The sequence below is a fragment of the Ambystoma mexicanum genome, chromosome 2p (genome assembly GCF_040938575.1).
Source record: "Ambystoma mexicanum isolate Mex_15411 chromosome 2p, UKY_AmexF1_1, whole genome shotgun sequence".
NCBI classification, from domain to species: Eukaryota; Metazoa; Chordata; class Amphibia; order Caudata; family Ambystomatidae; genus Ambystoma; species Ambystoma mexicanum.
The window spans coordinates 1,467,124,999-1,467,142,398 of NC_090923.1; the positions used below are offsets into that span (position 1 = coordinate 1,467,124,999).

Sequence of the window (17,400 nt, forward strand, 5' to 3'; positions counted from 1 at the left end):
GATTTCTTTTCTAATTTTTCTAATAGCAACATAAGAGGTCATGCTTTATACGAACTAGTGGCCAGTAATCGATTGTGTACTTTTAATGGGAGATTTCCCAATGATCAACCTTCATTATGCACTTATTCTGCTGTTACAAGTGTACCATTGATCAATTAAATGTTAGTGAATATGGAAGCCTCGGAGAGGGTGGTTAACTTTCAAGAGATAAGACGATTATTTATTATATTAAAACATTTCTATAGCGCGTACATGGCTAACGGGCATCAAATCGCTTTACAAACACAAATACAGTATAATTAGTAAAACAAAAAGACAAAGTATTCAAATAAGTACAATTCACTTATCCCAAAACTTCTTGTTCCCTTAAATTCAGTTAAAACAATCTAAAAGATAAGGACATTTAATAAGTTATCAGAATTTCCTAAAAGAAACAATTAAAAAGGTGTTCAATTATAATCCTGCAAAACTAAAAAGACTGAAACCAACAGCATTCTTTTACTTTCCTCCTAAATTTAATGTTGGTCAGTTGAATATCTTTAGGGAGTAGGTTCCAGAGTTAAACGGCCACCCCTGAGAAAGATCTTTTCTGAGCGAAGGAGCGTTTAAAGCTTGGAACCTCAAGTACCTCCTGACTCCAAAGCCTTCTTAAACCCCCAGAGATTTTCAATTTTCGGGTTAGATACTCAGGGGATTGGGCATAAAGTGATTTATGCACAATGAGTAACACTTTAAAATGTATCCTAAAATCAATGGGCCGCCAGTGCAATTTAATTAAAATAGAGGAGATGTGGTCAAATTTGCAGATCAACCGGGCAGCTGCATTGAAACCTGATTTAAATGGAAACAAAGTGTTTTTAAGATGTCCATTTAGCTAAGAGTTGCCTGTGTCAATTAGATAAATTGCCAAAGACTGCAGTAAAGTGTGGAGGTGAGACGCCAGAATAAAAGGCTTCACTGCTCTGAATGAAAATAGCTGAAAATGTGCAGATTTTACCATAGCGTTGATATGAATATTAAAAGAAAAATGTGTTTCCAAATAAAAACCTAAAGATTTTACTGGCGAGTCAAACTGAGAATGGGCACCTAAAATGTTTGCTTCCTGAAACCTTTTTTTTTAATAAAACAGGGGTGTGGTTTAGTGTGAGAATAAAACAAATTCTGTTTTTAAGGGATTCAACTTAAATTAGTGAGTGAACATGACCCGCTGTTAGCATTATTCAACATGGGTGCAGAAAGTGGTATTATGGCAGAGTGATGGTGTTATGCCAGAGCCTCTAAAATCTATACAAGGCATCATTACGGAAGGATATCAGTACAAAGAAATATTTCTTCACCCACGTGCCTCCAGTGTAAATAAAATGGCGGCCTAAAACAAGTTAACAGTTTAGCGGGGGAGAAATGCTCCAGGAGGATGACTAACACAGATGTTCACTAATCCTGTGGGAACGATGGTAGGTTTGATATAACACGTAGGGAAGTCAAGACATTCTTAATGCAGCTCGTGAGCAATAAAATCATGATCTCATTAGAGCAGCTGGGAGGGATTACAAGAAGATTAATGTGGACTAGAAGTGTAGGTATAAGCATAATGTCTGGGAACCCTTTGTGAACCTGCAGTAGGTGCTACTGCTTGGGACCTTTTGAGGATTATTTGAAAAGTTTCCTTAGAGGATGAAGCGTTTAGCACGTGTGGGAATGACAGAGGCTTATTGTAATCATTTTGCCTCCTGTACCATAGTAGTAACACTACAGATATACCAGTAGGGGTGGGATTGAATATAGTATATGACAACATGCAGTCTTCAATGCTGCAGGTGCATGTGGTTTCTCCATCAAGGAAGTGGCAATGGCAATAGCAATAGCTGCTTTGAGTCATTGTCAGGTGCCAGGGCCTGATAGGATTCCAGAATCAAAGGTCAACCCAACAATCTTAGCGTCAGTGTCAATTTTAGTGTCAGTGTTTAAAGACCTTGGATACTGTTCCCTGTTCATGGAACAACTTTGAAATTGCCCGTCTCTTTAAAAAAAAGGGGGTTGTTGCATTCCTAATTGTTATAGACAGATATCAATCACCGACTGGCAGGCCAAGATATATGGTAAAGTACTTAATACCAGATTATTGGCGTGGGCAAGAGATTTTTAACATTAAATCCCTGAATCAGTTAGGCTTCAGAAGTAAGGCCTGTACAATTGATCAGTGTCTCACTTTAGACTTGCTTATCGAAAAAACTAGAAGGAAAGGGTATAGACTTGAGTTTTACCAGTCTGAGATCAGTGTTTGATATGGCAGACACTGGTTACTGTAAGATATGGGTAAGATATGGGAAACAGGGACCAAGCACTACCTTTTCGTTCTTGTCTCACAGGGCGTGAGGCAGGGATGTCTACTTGGTCCTCTTCTGGATATTAATGAGTTGAGGAACGACTCTACTTCTTTTTGGCGGCATTGTTTTGGTCTAGGCGGAGCTGCCACTGGTTAAACTATTTGGGGTGGGAGGAATGCTGGATTTTATTATAATCGAGGGCTAAAGATTAATTCTGATGAATCCAAGATAATGATAAGAACTCGAAATGTGCTCCCAAGTTGGGGTTTGTGATAAAAGATCTGTGACTTGAGGTGTGTTACAGTGGATGGCGCTTGCAAATAATACGTTTTTGGCCTCCCAGGCTCAGTTAAGAATGGAACAAGTGTCTGGGGCAATCTTGTTTTTTTCCCACAGGGCCAGCGGAATATTTGTAAAGGCTGCCGTTAAAGTTTATATTGCAAGAGCCCTCTCTTAGGCATTGTATGGGATGACGTTTGGGGTTTCCAGGTAAGGAACTACCTAGAGAGATACATTAGAAACCACATGTCTGAAGTGCTTATTAGGGCGTAATCACTCAGTGCCTGGTGAAATTATTCATAATGAGGTTATTTGTTAGTTATAGTCAAAATACTGTTATTTATGGGATTCAAATACAGGGGGCGGAAGGGGTTCCATATGTTCCAATTTAATGGAAGAATGGTTTCGTGAAAGGCAGTGGGAATGTTTGCTTAGAGACAGGAGATTCAAGCGCCCTATATTTGTAGCAGGGAACTTACGTTGGATTGCATGTCGCGAAATTAAAACAGGCAATGAACCACAGATTGTGAAGTCGAATTTTACAGTGGAAAGAAAGGAAGCAATCCGAGTGCATGGCAGGAGGAAACCATGTCGCGATATTGTTTGATTGCCAATCTCATATGGATTCTAAGTACGTTTTATAGGGTTCTATACCAGGCTAATTATATATGCTAATTGTACCGAATTGCATAGCGCATCAGTTTTTAGCAGGAGTTTGAACACTGCCTGCTCATTTCCTCGCTGAGCTTGACTGAAGTAGTTCAAGAATGTTTTTTTTTTACATAGTGGGAGCTGGACGGGCTAAGTATTGAGTTGCAAGAGCACGAGGAGAAAGTGAACCACAGGAGGGATGACATCGATTGGGGGTCACGATGGTGCCCACATGAGTGAAAAAATCAAAACAAATGGGGTCACAAATGGGGTCACAATGTGTCCCCCACAAAAGGTGCCAGCAGGAGAAGTGCCTGCGGGAGGACAGAGTCCCCCGCCACCGTGGGTGCAGTCATTTGGTAGGTCTGAGGGGAACCAGCACAGTTTCCTACTTCCCTTGCGCTGGCAGGAACTTCCAAGATGCAGACCCTCGTGTCTCCCTGCCCTTAGATGCCCAGCTGAGATCCCTGCCAAGATACTGCCCTGTGTAGGCGGGGACATTGGACGACGGAGGGCAGTGACACCCGGCAGCATTTGAGACCTGGCCTGTGCTAGAGACTCTTCAAGTAGCTGGAACGAAAGTGGGTTTACACCCCAGAAGTTATATCCTCTGTCTTCTGATGCATCCATGGAGCCCCCGTTGTTGCTGTGCTGCAACCTGGATACACCAGAGACAAATACACCAGCCGCCAGGACTGTAGAAAGCACTTCACACTTGTTTCCGCCAACTCTTTACTTCTGCAGTATCTGGAATTGGCTACACATGCCGCATGCGGTCAGAGACAGCAAAGTAAACCCAACTATGATGTTCTGAAGTGTGGTATTGGGCCCCTTCCATTAAGTAGGTTTAGCACTTCCCTTTCATCAAAACATTGCTGCTACTGCGGACTGTGGCTTTGTGTGCGGTTATTCTGGAACCTTTTTGCCTGAGTAGGCCCAACCATCAAATTGTAGCATTAGATAGATGCCAGCAAAGGACTCATGCTACTTTTTGACTATGTGGTTGAGTGCGGTCTGAACAGTATGAAGATCCTACCGCGAGACCCTAAACTGATGCCGTATCCACAAACTTCCAACAATTGAACACTTGGGAATATAGGGACTTTGCAGAACCATGACGCTACACTGAAATTAGCTTTGATCGGATGATTTGGTGTCTTTAATCCAACGTCTTTGTATCTCTATGGATGCCATTGAATCCTACATTTGTGGTTAACCCTGTTTCACCCACAACGAAATACATGCTGCAACCACATATCTTTTGAGGTTCTGTTATTGAATTTGACTACATCATCCATATTTACCTACAAGACAAAATATTATTTATTTTCTTACTGAGTGTGGCTATTCCATGTTTTCAAAGTGAAACAGTGGTATACTGCTTTTTTATGCCCACACATCTCCTAACAGTTGTGCCCTGGCTGTTCGCCCAATGGACCTCAGGTGAGCAGAGAACACAACATGAACCAACTCCTTCCTATATTTTTGGCAATTCTCTCTGGGCGCTGAATGCTTTCTTCAGAGAGATTCCATCCTACGTGAAGCAGAAGGGGTATACAGGAGGCTGTCAATTCACTGCAGTGGGTGCTAGAGACAGTGCCTCATTACACGGTAGGCGGTAGGAGATTACCGGCACCGGTAAGGGCACCGGTGTCGGTAATCCCTTACCGCCCTACTACGAGTTCCCTTTGCGGGTCCTCCCTTAACGCCTGGTTTTTCCAGGCGTTAAGGACGGGACCTGAAAAGGGACTCTGGAGCTAATAACGGTACCGCAATTTGTGGTACCGTTATTAGCGCCTTCCCCATTCCCATTGAGCCCTATAGGGGCTCAAATGGGAATGGGGAAGGGCCCTGGTGAATGGGGAATTACCGGTCCCGCCAACCTTGGAATGGACCGGTAATTGCTCCATTCACCAGGGCGGAGTAGGTAAGGTTTTGGAGGCGCTAATAGCGCCATGGCTACCGCCTACCGTGTAATGAGGCCCATAGGCTGCATCTACTCTCAATGCTGTGAGCTGCAACCTGTGTCAGTCCCTTAGTAATGTCCACAGCACAAGCTAACTGTATTTACAATACAACTATTTATTTCGTCTGCGATTTAAACCTAAGGACATACTCACTGTTATGTGGGGTTACTCCTTGTATTGCTTTCTCCTGTACGTTGTTAGCCATAGGAGACAGAATATAGTGTATTTGTATTAAGATGAGCATGGACTTAAGGTACGCCCAGAGGTAATTGTGGGTGCATTTTCACTCTCATAAACCATGCCTGGCTACAGGGTAAGTAGACAGCAGAAGTCAAAAGGCTTTAATTCAGTTGTGTTCGGTGGGACAAGCTGAGGTGTAGTTGGAAATTTAACGATGAGCGATGGATACAATGTGCTGCGAGGCCTTCGTTCCATCCCGACGCATAACCCAGGTGACCTTTGCAAAAAATGTGGAGGGTTCCTTGTGATACCAACAGTCCTCATGCAAATACAAGCTTGGGTTGGGAAGGGCCCCATGAGCAGGCCTTCTTTGCTTCAGGGATGAATGCTATACTGTGCTTGCATCTACTTGTCCCCAGTCAGATCTACAGTTAAGCTCAGGCAAACAATCCGCAGAGTGAGTATTACTCCATTTAGCAGGTAGATTTGCATGCTCCGTAGCTCTGTGCGGGTTCTGTCCCATGTGTTGGCTTTAGCATTCTTCTGTTTTTGCTGGTTTCAGGTTCACCCTGAGAACGAGGAGTGGACGTGCTTTGAGCAGTCGGCATCCCTCGACATCAAGTCCTTCTTCGGCTTTGAAAGTACAGTGGAGAAAATAGCGATGAAGCAATACACAGCCAACATCAAGAGGGTAAACAAGGCAATGGTAGAAAGGGGGGAAGGTGGCAGAAGGGAACACAGAAAACGAATGTGTCCTACCTGTCCTATCAATGCTGTTCAGGTGCTGACTAAGAACACTGAAAGTAAAATGAGTGGGACTTTTATACCATTGCTCATGTCAAAACAGTTCATGATCTTAATCCTTAAATTGTAATTTTCTGTTCTTATAAACTGACAAGTCAGGGAGGAAGGGAAAAGGGGTATGGGGTGTCAAGTGTGTGTGTCTTTTTTAACATTGAGAGTTGCATGTGTTTCAGAGAGGGGTCATCTGATGTGAGGGATATCTGCATGACCCTATATGCATAGATTAACATAGACTCCAATGATTCACTAATAATTCTGAGGTGAACACGATAACTATGGCCCTCAGTAAACCTGTCATTTCCATAGTGGGACCATTTTCAACTCCTTGAGAGTTGTGGAGTGAGAGTCAGAGTGCCTATTAACCTGGTTACTGTAAAGGAAAAGGTCCCCTGCGTGTGCTATGGGTTGGTATGTGGTTTAGCTCAAGTAGAAGGTAGAAGGAAGAAGAACAGAGAAGCGAGGAGACAGTATAGCAGAGGTTTGGCGGAGAGATTGGAGCATGAGAGGACGTTAGAGGAGATCCAAAAGAGAGGAAGTAGGTTGGAAGGAGACATTAAGAGGAGTGTGAAGAAGATATTGGAGAGAGAAAGGTGGGTTCAAGAGGGAGTTTACGGGAACCTGGGAAGGGAAACTGGCGGAAAATCAACAACAGGACCACCTAAAGCCCTAAAAAGAGTGAGCATGAGAAGGGTGGAAGTAGAAGGAGGTTATGGAGCATCAAGGAGGTGGAAGAGTAGAGGCAGGCATAAGTGAAGAGTAGAGGTGCAAGAGACATTCCCCTAAGCACATACGAAAGTGAATATTGGACCCTGTGGAACATGCCAGGACTCTGAGACAGGGAGTTGATGAGGAACAAGGAGTACAGCCTCTAGACCCACACAGACTGCCGGCCTCTTGGTGGACATTCTTGGGTTATCTTCTGTACTGCCATACCCCAACTTCTGCCCTTACCCAGACCTATTATGCAGGCAAATGAGGGGCCCAAAAACTCCAGAAGAGGGTACCCCCAAGGAGAGGGTGATACGCAGGGGAGATGCTGATCCATGGGGGGCCGCAGAGGGAGAAGTGCAAGGGAGAGTTAAACTGCTCAGGACTGTGAGTGACTATAAACACGTTTTCTACATTGGGGAGAGAACGCAGACTGAGAATTGCCAAGACTGGAACTATTAGTAGCACTGAGAAGCCTTCCTGTTGTGCTTTTTACTGAAGTTTTATGTTTCATTTTACCTAATTTGGCCCAACCCTAAATAAAGCCCTATAAAATATTTGTTGAATTGTAACTTCTCGTGCCCACCTTGTGATTATCCTACTTGACTTTGATTTATTTTTTTTTAACATATTTTTATTAAGAGAGCAGGTTTACAGCACGACAAAGCACATGAACATCATAACACAGTTTGAATTGCTTACATCACTCATAGGTATATGCATTGGGTGAGGGAGCAACAAGTACAAAGGAAGGTGAACAATGCGCATCAAGGTGAGGATATGGGCGTTGCTTCCGTATCTGAGCCCAAATCATACAGGTAAAGGTGCAACAGCGTCCAAATGTCTTTAGGGCAACAGGAAGACGGGACCGATAGTACAAAGAGTTCCTCATCGTCATTTAGCATACATAGGTCTTTTAAGAAATTGGCCCTGGTCGGGACGGCCGCAGACTTCCAACATTTAAGAATACAAAGTTTGGCAACAATACATGAAATATTAAACAATCATCTCGTGGTTTCCTTCACCTTACCAATGTCACCAAATAAGTATTTCAGAGGAGATAGACTCACCGGGATCGATGTTATGTCTTCAAGAAGTTCCGTGACCTCCCCCCAGAATTCCACGATCAATGGGCACGACCAATACATATGATAAGGCCCCGCATCCGAGGCATCACATTTGGGGCAGACACCTGTGCAATTGTCCACAAATGTAGCCAATCTGGCAGGGGAATAATGGAGTTGGTTTAAGACTTTGAATTGAATTAGTCGGAGCCCAGAATTCATAGAGACAGATCGAGTAAGTTGACAGTAGCGGGCCCAGCGGACATCATCTATCTGGGTGCCCACATCCCGCTCCCAGACCTCTCTCATCGTGTTACGTGAAGGGGAGTGGGTTTGCACTAAAGAATATAGCATCGAGACCCCCTTGTCATGGCTGTTTGTGGACACTATCGCCCTGATGCATTCATGTGTCTGGGGTTCTAGCGGAAATGGTGGCCATCTTGCCGCAAACGCAGTTCTCTTTCGGTGGTATTGAAAGCGTTTAAGCTGCCCCCCCCCCGCTCCAATGAAGTCCGTGAGGTCGCAGGCTTGCCATCTGGGAACATGTCCCGCAATGTGAAAAGCCTATTAGGATCCCAGGACTGTTGAAGGGCCTGATCAAATGTGGGGGAGTTACCAGAGAAGTTCCACAGGGGGACTTCCGGGTCATAGGGGGACTCCAGACCTATCTATCCTCCTATAAAGCCTGGCCCAAGCGTGAGTGGTTGTGTAAACCGGGTCGAAAGGGCAGATGTCCCCGTTACTAGGATTAATCATACTTGACTTTCTAACACTACACAAGGCCTGTTTCATCAGATATCGCAGCGAGGTAAGCATTTGCTACTCACACAGAGGCCACTTTGCACTTTGCGATTTTTAATCCCTGTTGGGCAAAATCAGATCATCCATTCTTCAGGTTGGATAATAATAATGACTAGAATTTTGGAAGAAAAGTTTGGGAACATGGCACACACTATCCTATCTGATAGGCAGCACGACACAGAAAATGTGGAGAGATGCCCTGTGTAGGAAAGAAAGAGTTAATTTGTCAACCTTTACTAGAGAATTAATAGTTGGACTAAACTTGAAGGGGGAGTTTTTTTACTCCAAATACCATATGTATCTTACCTTTTGTTTGTCATTTCTCTTAGTGTTCTTTTTCACTTCTGTCTCTCTCTTTGTTCCGTCAATATGTGCACATTTGCACCAAGTGCATTTTCGGTGCCTCAGACACAATATGTTTATGTTCTGTTTTCTAATGTGTTCTTTGACCTTCTCTCTTTACTATATTATTTTGCCGCCTCCTCTCTTTGCTGCTACCCTATATGCCCTATCTTTCTATGCTTTGTTTGTTTCCGCGCCAATACTCCTTGTGTTGCTTTCGTTTTTATTGACTAAACTGTTGGTGTTTTCTTTTTTCAGGGTAAGGAAGTGATCGAGTATTACCTAAGTGAGCTGATCAGTCAGGGCATCACTCATATTCCCCGATGGACTCCAGGCTCCGCTACCATAAGAAAGGATGTCTCGTCCAGAAAAGGGGGAGTGGGTATGCTGGCAGAATCTGATGGGCTCAATCATGATGGTAGGTGGCACAAAGCCTAACAGAGAGAATCAAGTTTGATTTTAGTTTCTTTGCCAAGACCGGGTGATGTGCATGGGGAACATGCCCACAGCTGGGGTTCCTAAACTTTGAACCACCATTCACTTCGATAACTCCTCCATTTTTCAAGGATGTTGACTGCCCTGAGGACTAGTGGTTAATTTAATCTCTGAGATACTTAGGGTTATTTACATGTGTGTATTGATGAGTGAGGCACGGGATACGGAATCAGACTCATCCATTCAATGAAAGCCTGTGTAATGCCCTTAGGGAGACATGACTAAATCGCATGGTGTTTTTCCATCTAAAATTCGGTCTGGGACATAAGTTTCTTTGAATGATTTTTTTATTTACATTTGTAAAGCGCACTGCAGCCCTCATCAAGCCAGTCAGCACACATATTGCGCCCCTCCTAGGCACCCTGTGTGCCTTACTATTAGACTCTGCATGCCTAAAAAGTGAACATCCTTGGAAACATGACTGGGATTGATCTATGGACTCTGCGATGGGGGTGTCAAATATTTCTCTTCTAGGTAATTGGTGGGGTTGATGTCACAGAGGGAGATGCAGTGGTAAAGACCATTTAGTATTGCTTGAATGATGAAAAATATGGGCGTGAGGCAGAGTATACGGATCGTTGGTGGCTCAGTCAATGTTTGGTTAGCTTTAGGGGGACCGTGTGTTGGAGGCATCGAAGTTCTTTTGAGGCATCCCATGGATTTTGGTGACTTTGTTAAGAAAGTGGTTACTTTGTCAGCCAGTCAACACACGTTATTCGGGCAGAGGGCCGTAAAAGTACATCCTAACACAAACAGAATAAAAAATGTAATCATATTTAAAAAGTGGTATTGACAAAGCATCCTACATTATACAACACCACAATCACTACAGCCTTGGGGGGCCGCTTCTAGGCTATACATTCCATGCACAGATACCTAAGTATTCAGTTCAATTATAAAGCCAGAGGTCCATGTCCGATTGCAGCTGCCCACCACCCTCTCACCCAATGGGGTTGCCTTGGCTGCAGACAGCACTGGGTTATGTGGCCTAGTCTAGTTAGATTGGACAACATTTAGGTAATTATGAGAACTAATCACAAATGTCATGTTCATCCCCAGGATGGCTTTAGCCACACTCTGATCCCTGAGTTCAATCTGAAGAAAATCAAAAGCACCCTCACCTTGATAATGCAATCTCACACAATTGTGAATGGTCTCCCGGGTTACAAACAGGCAGCCACGTACAGTGCGGGGCCAATGCATACATTTATTTATAAGGGCTGCTCTAGGTTCTAGGTGATTGGGGGACAGGCAGGGAACTTTGTGCACAAATATTGCGCCCCTCCTAGGCACCCTGTGTGCCATACTGTTAGACTCTGCATGCCTAAAAAGTGAACATCCTTGGAAACTTGACTGGGATTACCAGCACTAGCAGCTAAATTGTTGGATGTAGAATTAGCGGTTACTGCGGGATGATTATAAATAAGAGGGGACGTCTGGGGGCACTGAACGAATAGATTCCTTGGCATTTCGGAGGGGATGCTTTCAGTATTGGCCATTAGTTTAGTGGAGCTAATATTTTCATCTTTTTCACAGGAACCCCCCTGCTCCCCTCTGCTCAGGGTCATTTTTAAATCAGAAGCATCAATGCTATATTGAACTGCCTCCTCGGGTTGATGTCGAGCCCCCAGGTCTTTTACCAGGCTGATGGGTACACCCCCATCCCCTCCTCCATAATTCCCCCTCTCCCCTGAGCTTCATTCAGAGCCAAAAGCAGCCTCCTGATTTCTTCAAGCTCAGTTTGAACAGGACTGCCGTTACATTCACATCCACAGATTTTGGGACCCCCCTTTACTACTGTATCAACACAATATGATACACGCAATGTGCTTGGACCTAATGAAGAGGGGGCTTTTGAAGTGCTGAAACCTAGCGGCTATACAAAACAGCAATTATCAGTGGATAAGTACAACCCCTCCAATCATTTATGAACTGCTTTACGCATAAAAGCGCTGACATACATCCTTTCCAACAGGATGGACCTACTCAAAGGGCATGCATTATAGACAAATCACAGTATATATGTTTAAAGTTCATTTATTGCATTTGTCGTTCAAATTTTCATTATAAACCATTCATTTTTACAAAAAAACACATATAACACATTGACAATTCATATATTAAAAACCAATTTTAAAGATACACATCACATCTAGAAAAAACACATATCATATCAAAACCCAGCGGCTGGCAACTTTTTGGGTAAAAATTCCATTCAGTCTTATCCAACGCAATGCCAAAGTAGCTAGGTATATTTTCAGAGGTGTCACCCCACACTGTGCTCCGTTTGGCCTTCCATTTGGGCCAATGTTCTATTCGGCCCGGGGAGCAATGCTGGTGTCTCAATGGCTGTGACGAAGCCGCAGGAAATCCCATTTTCAATGTCCTTGCACTTAGGTGAAGGGTTGTTCCCAATCGTCTCCCCCTCCAATGGCTGATATGGATGTTGATATTTAATCGCAGACTGACCCAATAGCAGCACTGGGCCTGATGGCGATCCACAAACATTCGTCACAGGTTTAATTGAGGTAGGGCCAGAAGCAATAATGTTAATGTCAGCGGGACTCGGAGCTGAGAACTTGGTGATTTTCGTAGCTTCAAGGGTCACTGTAGGAGAGGGATCCCCTTTACTGCCCACAGGGCACCAGATATTACTACAGCCATATGGGGGGTGACAAACACTCATGCGTGGATAAGTTGATTAATGTTGCTGAAGTAACATTATCCACAGGACTGTCCCGAGCGTGATACTCGAATATGCAGTTTACCATTCTGGTAATTTTGTCAGGGGAGGATACGTCCATTATCCTAATAGGTGCCTCTCTGCAGGCATCCTGGTCAGTGCCAAGGAACTGATAGATTTCTTTAATCAATGAATATGGCGCCTCTCCTGTATACATTGTGGGGCAGCTGGTTTTTCCCTCTGTGTTAAAGTTAGCAGTGAGGGTGCCTCGTTGGGAAGGTTCCATGGCCGTTCCCCTCTTAATAGTCAACATGTTGCATCTCACTAATGCTTTGTCTTGCATGACTGACTGCTCATTAGCTCAGGCAGCCAATAATCCCTCGGCACACAATACTTCCGTTCCTCTCTCCCAGCTGATTCCGCTAATCAGTTCGACTGGGGCCTCCCACGGGCTATAGCTGCGGGTTCCCAGTAACCTCTCCCCCCCCCCAGACAACGATCATCCTGTGGGCAACAATCACCCCCTTGACTGCTGCGGGGTTACTTGGTTGCAAAGGGCCTGTGGTACATTGACTGGAGGGACTTAGCAGATGGAATGCAGAGCCAAGAGGCAGTGTATACAGTTCCTGGTTGTGTTTTTGTATTTTGTGGATTGTTAAAATCCAGTATTCGACAGCTTGCTGTGAAATTTGAGTTATCCTTAAAGCTTTATTTGGTAGTGTACTTCTACGGAATGTGGTTGGTTTGGCGTTTTTGTTCAGGCAGTCTGCAAATCAGCTGCAGTTTTAACTTGTACCAGACAGCTTTGAGGAGGAGGAGCCTATGTTTATTATTCTCAGAATGGTTGTATTGAATGATTGAAGTGTTTATTTGATGGAGCAGGTTTGTAATTGTTTTGGACGTAACATCTTGGCAGAGAGACGAGTGCCTGTTTCATTCATGACTTTGTCCACTGTGTGGACAAGGCTGGAGTGAACACTGTTTTTAATTGGAGTTTGGTCAGGTTGCTTTTGACTGATATGGATCCAAGGGAATACATGTTCATTTTTCCACTGTCTTAGCAGACAAGATCAAACGTTCAGCAAGAGATATGAGTTTGGTCTTCCACTAGTTTATTAGTTTTAGAAATTCAAGGTGGATAGGCAGATCGAGGCTGTTAGGTCTTGCGCAGAGTTGGCCCACTGGTTAAAGCATTGGAAAGGTGAAGTGAGTTGGGTTTTAATGTGGTAGACGATGAACTCTAGTAAGGGATTATGAATGAATTCTTTGAACCAAGGCTCACTGGCATGTCAATATGCAGATGGAACTGTGAGAGTGTGGGTGTTGCTGGAATTGCAGCGTGGGGGTTGCCATGGCAGGCTATGACGTAAGTTGGGAGGTTTGGTGAGCTTTAGGTGTAACTCATACATTATTGCAGTGTCTTCTCCAGCACTCAATCGATTTCCTATGCATTGTTTATCGTGAATGAGGAAAGCAGGAAGCGAAGCTGGTTGAGGAGACAGTCTGGGTGTCTGTGTTTGAGGATATTTTAACCAGAGTGTTCTGGAGCCTGTGAATATTTATTGCAATTCGGTGCACCTGCAAAAAGGAAGTTCTGGTCAGTAGGCCATGAGACTAGTGTGATCCATTTAAGATTCTAGCAAATTCGACTTGGTTGTGAGGTGTTACCTGTTGGCCTTGACTGTTAGATTTTTTTTTTAATTGAGAGGGATTGGTGATTGCGCACACTGTTTAAGCATCCAGGACATCGTCCTACCGAGTCCGGTACAGGAGAAACACTTGCTGTAAAATAATGACCCTAATCCCCTTTTATGGTTTAAGCTGGAACTAGTTGATAGTAGTAACTAAAACTTCATTTCTGGTTTGTAATGGATTTTAGAATCTCACTTCCTGGGTTTACAGGCATGGCTTTTCTTTTTTTTAATGTATTTTTATTAGTTTTACAAGTTATACAAACAAAAAAAACCATCTTAACTTCCCTCCCCTCCCCCCTCACCCCCCTCGGGTGGAAGTTCGGTTGCTTCAGTTTGTGAGGCACATCAGTTCACAAGATGTCCATAATTCTGATGTTGTGTGGGCACCATTGGAGCATATAGTCACTTTGCAGGTAGGATAAGATATTGTCCCATTCTGTCTGGAATGCTTCTGGGATTCCCTGTATTCTGTACGTCATCCATTCCATAGATACAAATCTCCACACTTTTTGGAGCCAATCAAATATTGTGAGTGATTTCTTCTGCTTCCAATGTTGTCCTATCGTTAGCCATGCCACTATGGTCAGCGCCATGAGTCCTCTTTGCTGGGTTTTGAAGAACGTCTTCTGTGTCGGGTGCCACATGGCTGCCAGCCACACCCTATCTTCCATCTCGTCGGCTCCTTGTATCCTTTTCCCTGCTTGCTTTTTTATATCCTCCCAAAAGCTTGATAAGTCGGGGCAGCTCCACCAGATGCGTTTCCAGTCTCCTGTTGTAGAGCATCCTCGCCAGAAGATGTCATTTGTCTGAGGTATAATGCCATTTCAGGATTACTTTCTGCCACATCTCCCTCTGCTGCATGGAGAGTGTCAATTTGGGGATTTTGTTCCATAGGTCTCGCCATTGATCCCGTGTTATCGGTTCTCCAAGTGTCTTCTCCCACCTCTTCATGTATTTCCATTGGATTTCTTCTCCTTGTCCGTTTAGGAATTTGTATAGGTTAGAGATCAGCTTTTGGGCACCCGTGTAAATTGTCATATACTTTTCAAATGGGGTTAGCTGTCTGGTGACTGCTTCTTTATTGGGGGGCAGTAGCCAGTTTCTTAGCTTTGTACATTTATATTCTTCCCGGGTTTTGTCCCCACCTCTTGCATGCATTCCTGAAATGTCATGACATCCTGGCCTTTCTACATATCCCGTATTTTGGTGCACCCTGCCTGTATCCAGCTGAGGTAGGCTTTCTGCTCCATTCTAGGTTGGAAGTCAGGGTTTCCAAACATTTGGGTGAAGGGTGATGGATGTGTCGTCAGAGTTCCCCTTTTGATTGCTGCATCCTATGCGTCATTTCCCGCTCCCATCACTTCGCAGATTTCAGTGTTTGGGTGTTTATATCTTTTGTGCAACCATAACAGGTTTGAAAGGGGGTGCCCCCCACTGCTTTGTCCTGTTGTGCCCAGATCTGTTGAGGGGGTTGTTCGACCCATCCTTTTATGACTCAGAGTTGCGCAGCTTCATGATATCTACAGAATGCGGGAGCGTGAGTCCTCCTTTGTTCCTTTGCGTTGTTAGGGTCGCCATTGCTATTTTTGGTGCTTCATGCTGCCATATGAAGGTGGATACCATTTTGTAGAGTGCTCTGAAAAAATGTCTTGGTACTTTTATCGGGAGCGTCTGAAAGTAGCAGAGTAATATCAGTAGGACCAACATTTTTACAGCTGTCAATCTGTCCCACTATGTGATGTTGAGGGGGTTCCATTTTGTTAAATCTGCCTTCGGATTTGCTAGTAGATTTGGATAATTGGCGTTATAGAGCTGTTTTATTGAGGGCGTTAATCTTATCCCTAGGTATGTAATGCTGTTTTTGGCTTTGTTCATTTGGTTTGTTCTGGCCAAGCTGTCAACCGTTCCTGGATCTGCCGTGAGATTCAGGATCTCTGATTTGTGTTGGTTGATTTTTCGGCCAGAGATTGACCCAAAAAGGTCCAATTCCTTCAAGAGCGCCAGGAGGGAATGTTCCGGGTTTGACAGGGCTAAGACCATATCGTCTGCGAAGGCCACTGTTTTGTGTTCCTCTCCTGCCATTTGTATGCCTCTTATTTGGTGTGTTTCACGCATTCTAATCAGCAATGGCTCCAGGAAGATTGTGTATAGCAGCTGTGATAGTGGGCAACCCTGCTTTGTGCCTCTAGTCAGGGGGATTTGGTCCGACAGGGTGCCATTGAGTGAGATCCTCATTGTAGGGGTTTTGTAATTTGCTTTGATCATCTGGATATATGTCTGACCAAAGCCAATGTGTCCATAGTATGAAATAGCTGTGTCCACTCCACTCTGTTGAACGCTTTCTCTGCATCCAACGACACAAGGATCGCTGATGTACTGGTGTGTTCAACTTTCTCAATTAGGTGGGCCACGCTATGTGTGTTGTCTGCCGTTTGTCTCCTGGGGATAAATCCTGATTGGTCTGGTCCTATAATTGTCGATAGAATCCGATTGAGTCTTGCCGCCAATATTTTTGTGTAGAGCTTAGCGTCCAGATTGATTAGCACTATTGGGTGGTATGAGCCTGGCAGGGTCTTGTCCTTTCCTGGTTTGGGAAATATGACCACTTTTGCCTCATTCATAGAGTGTGTTATGTTTCCTTGCGTTTTAAAGCTGTTGAACAAGTTGGTCAGTCTTGGGGCCAGTGGCTCTTGACATTTTTTATAGAATGTTTCTGTGTAGCCGTCTGCGCCAGGTGCTTTATTTCTCGGGAGTTTCCTAATTGCTTGGATAACCTCCTCAACCTGGATGTCTCCATCCAATATTTGCTTATCCGTTTCTGTGATCTTGGGTAGGGTAATATTATTTAGGTAAACCTACTGTGAGTCTATCCTTGGGTGTTCTGTTTCGTACAGGGCATGATAGTTTCTCCTCATCATTTCCCCCATTTCTTCATTGGTTGTTTTTTGGTGGCCTTGTGTGTCCCTCAGTTTCAATATGATTGTTGCCCCACCCTTGTCGCGGAGTTGTCTTGCTAGGAGTTTGTCCGCCTTGTTGATATAATACAATTGTTTCGTTCTTAAGAACACCATCTCTGCCTTCTTGTTCTGGAGCATGTTTAACTGGCCTTGTACGTGTTTCAGGGCTAGGTTCACCTTCCTGCCTGGGTTGTTCACTAATACTTTTTGCACCTCCAAGAGTTTTCCCTCTAATTCTTCTTCCCATCCGTTAGGTTGTTTATCTCTCTGTGCCTTCATGGCTATAAGCTCTCCCTTCATTACCGCCTTGAATGCATCCCACACCACTCCCTGGGGGTTGCGTCTGTGTCGGTCTCAGCAAAGTAGAGTTCAATCTTTTCCTTTATTGTTTCCACCAGTAGGCTGTCCTGGAGGATATCGGATGGGAATCTCCAGGTCCACACCCCAC

General features: G+C 44.2%; 1 protein-coding gene across 7 annotated transcripts in view; it reads left to right on the top strand.

The window, feature by feature from the left end:
* Positions 1-17,400, top strand: part of SEC14L5 (SEC14 like lipid binding 5) — a 765,028-nt gene that overhangs the window by 428,584 nt on the left and 319,044 nt on the right. For all 7 annotated transcript variants that reach the window (XM_069646047.1, XM_069646048.1, XM_069646049.1 and 4 more), the window contains 2 exons: positions 5,967-6,095; positions 9,382-9,541. In XM_069646047.1, coding sequence (XP_069502148.1) covers positions 5,967-6,095; positions 9,382-9,541 — 289 coding nt within the window. The remainder of the gene's footprint in view (positions 1-5,966; positions 6,096-9,381; positions 9,542-17,400) is intronic.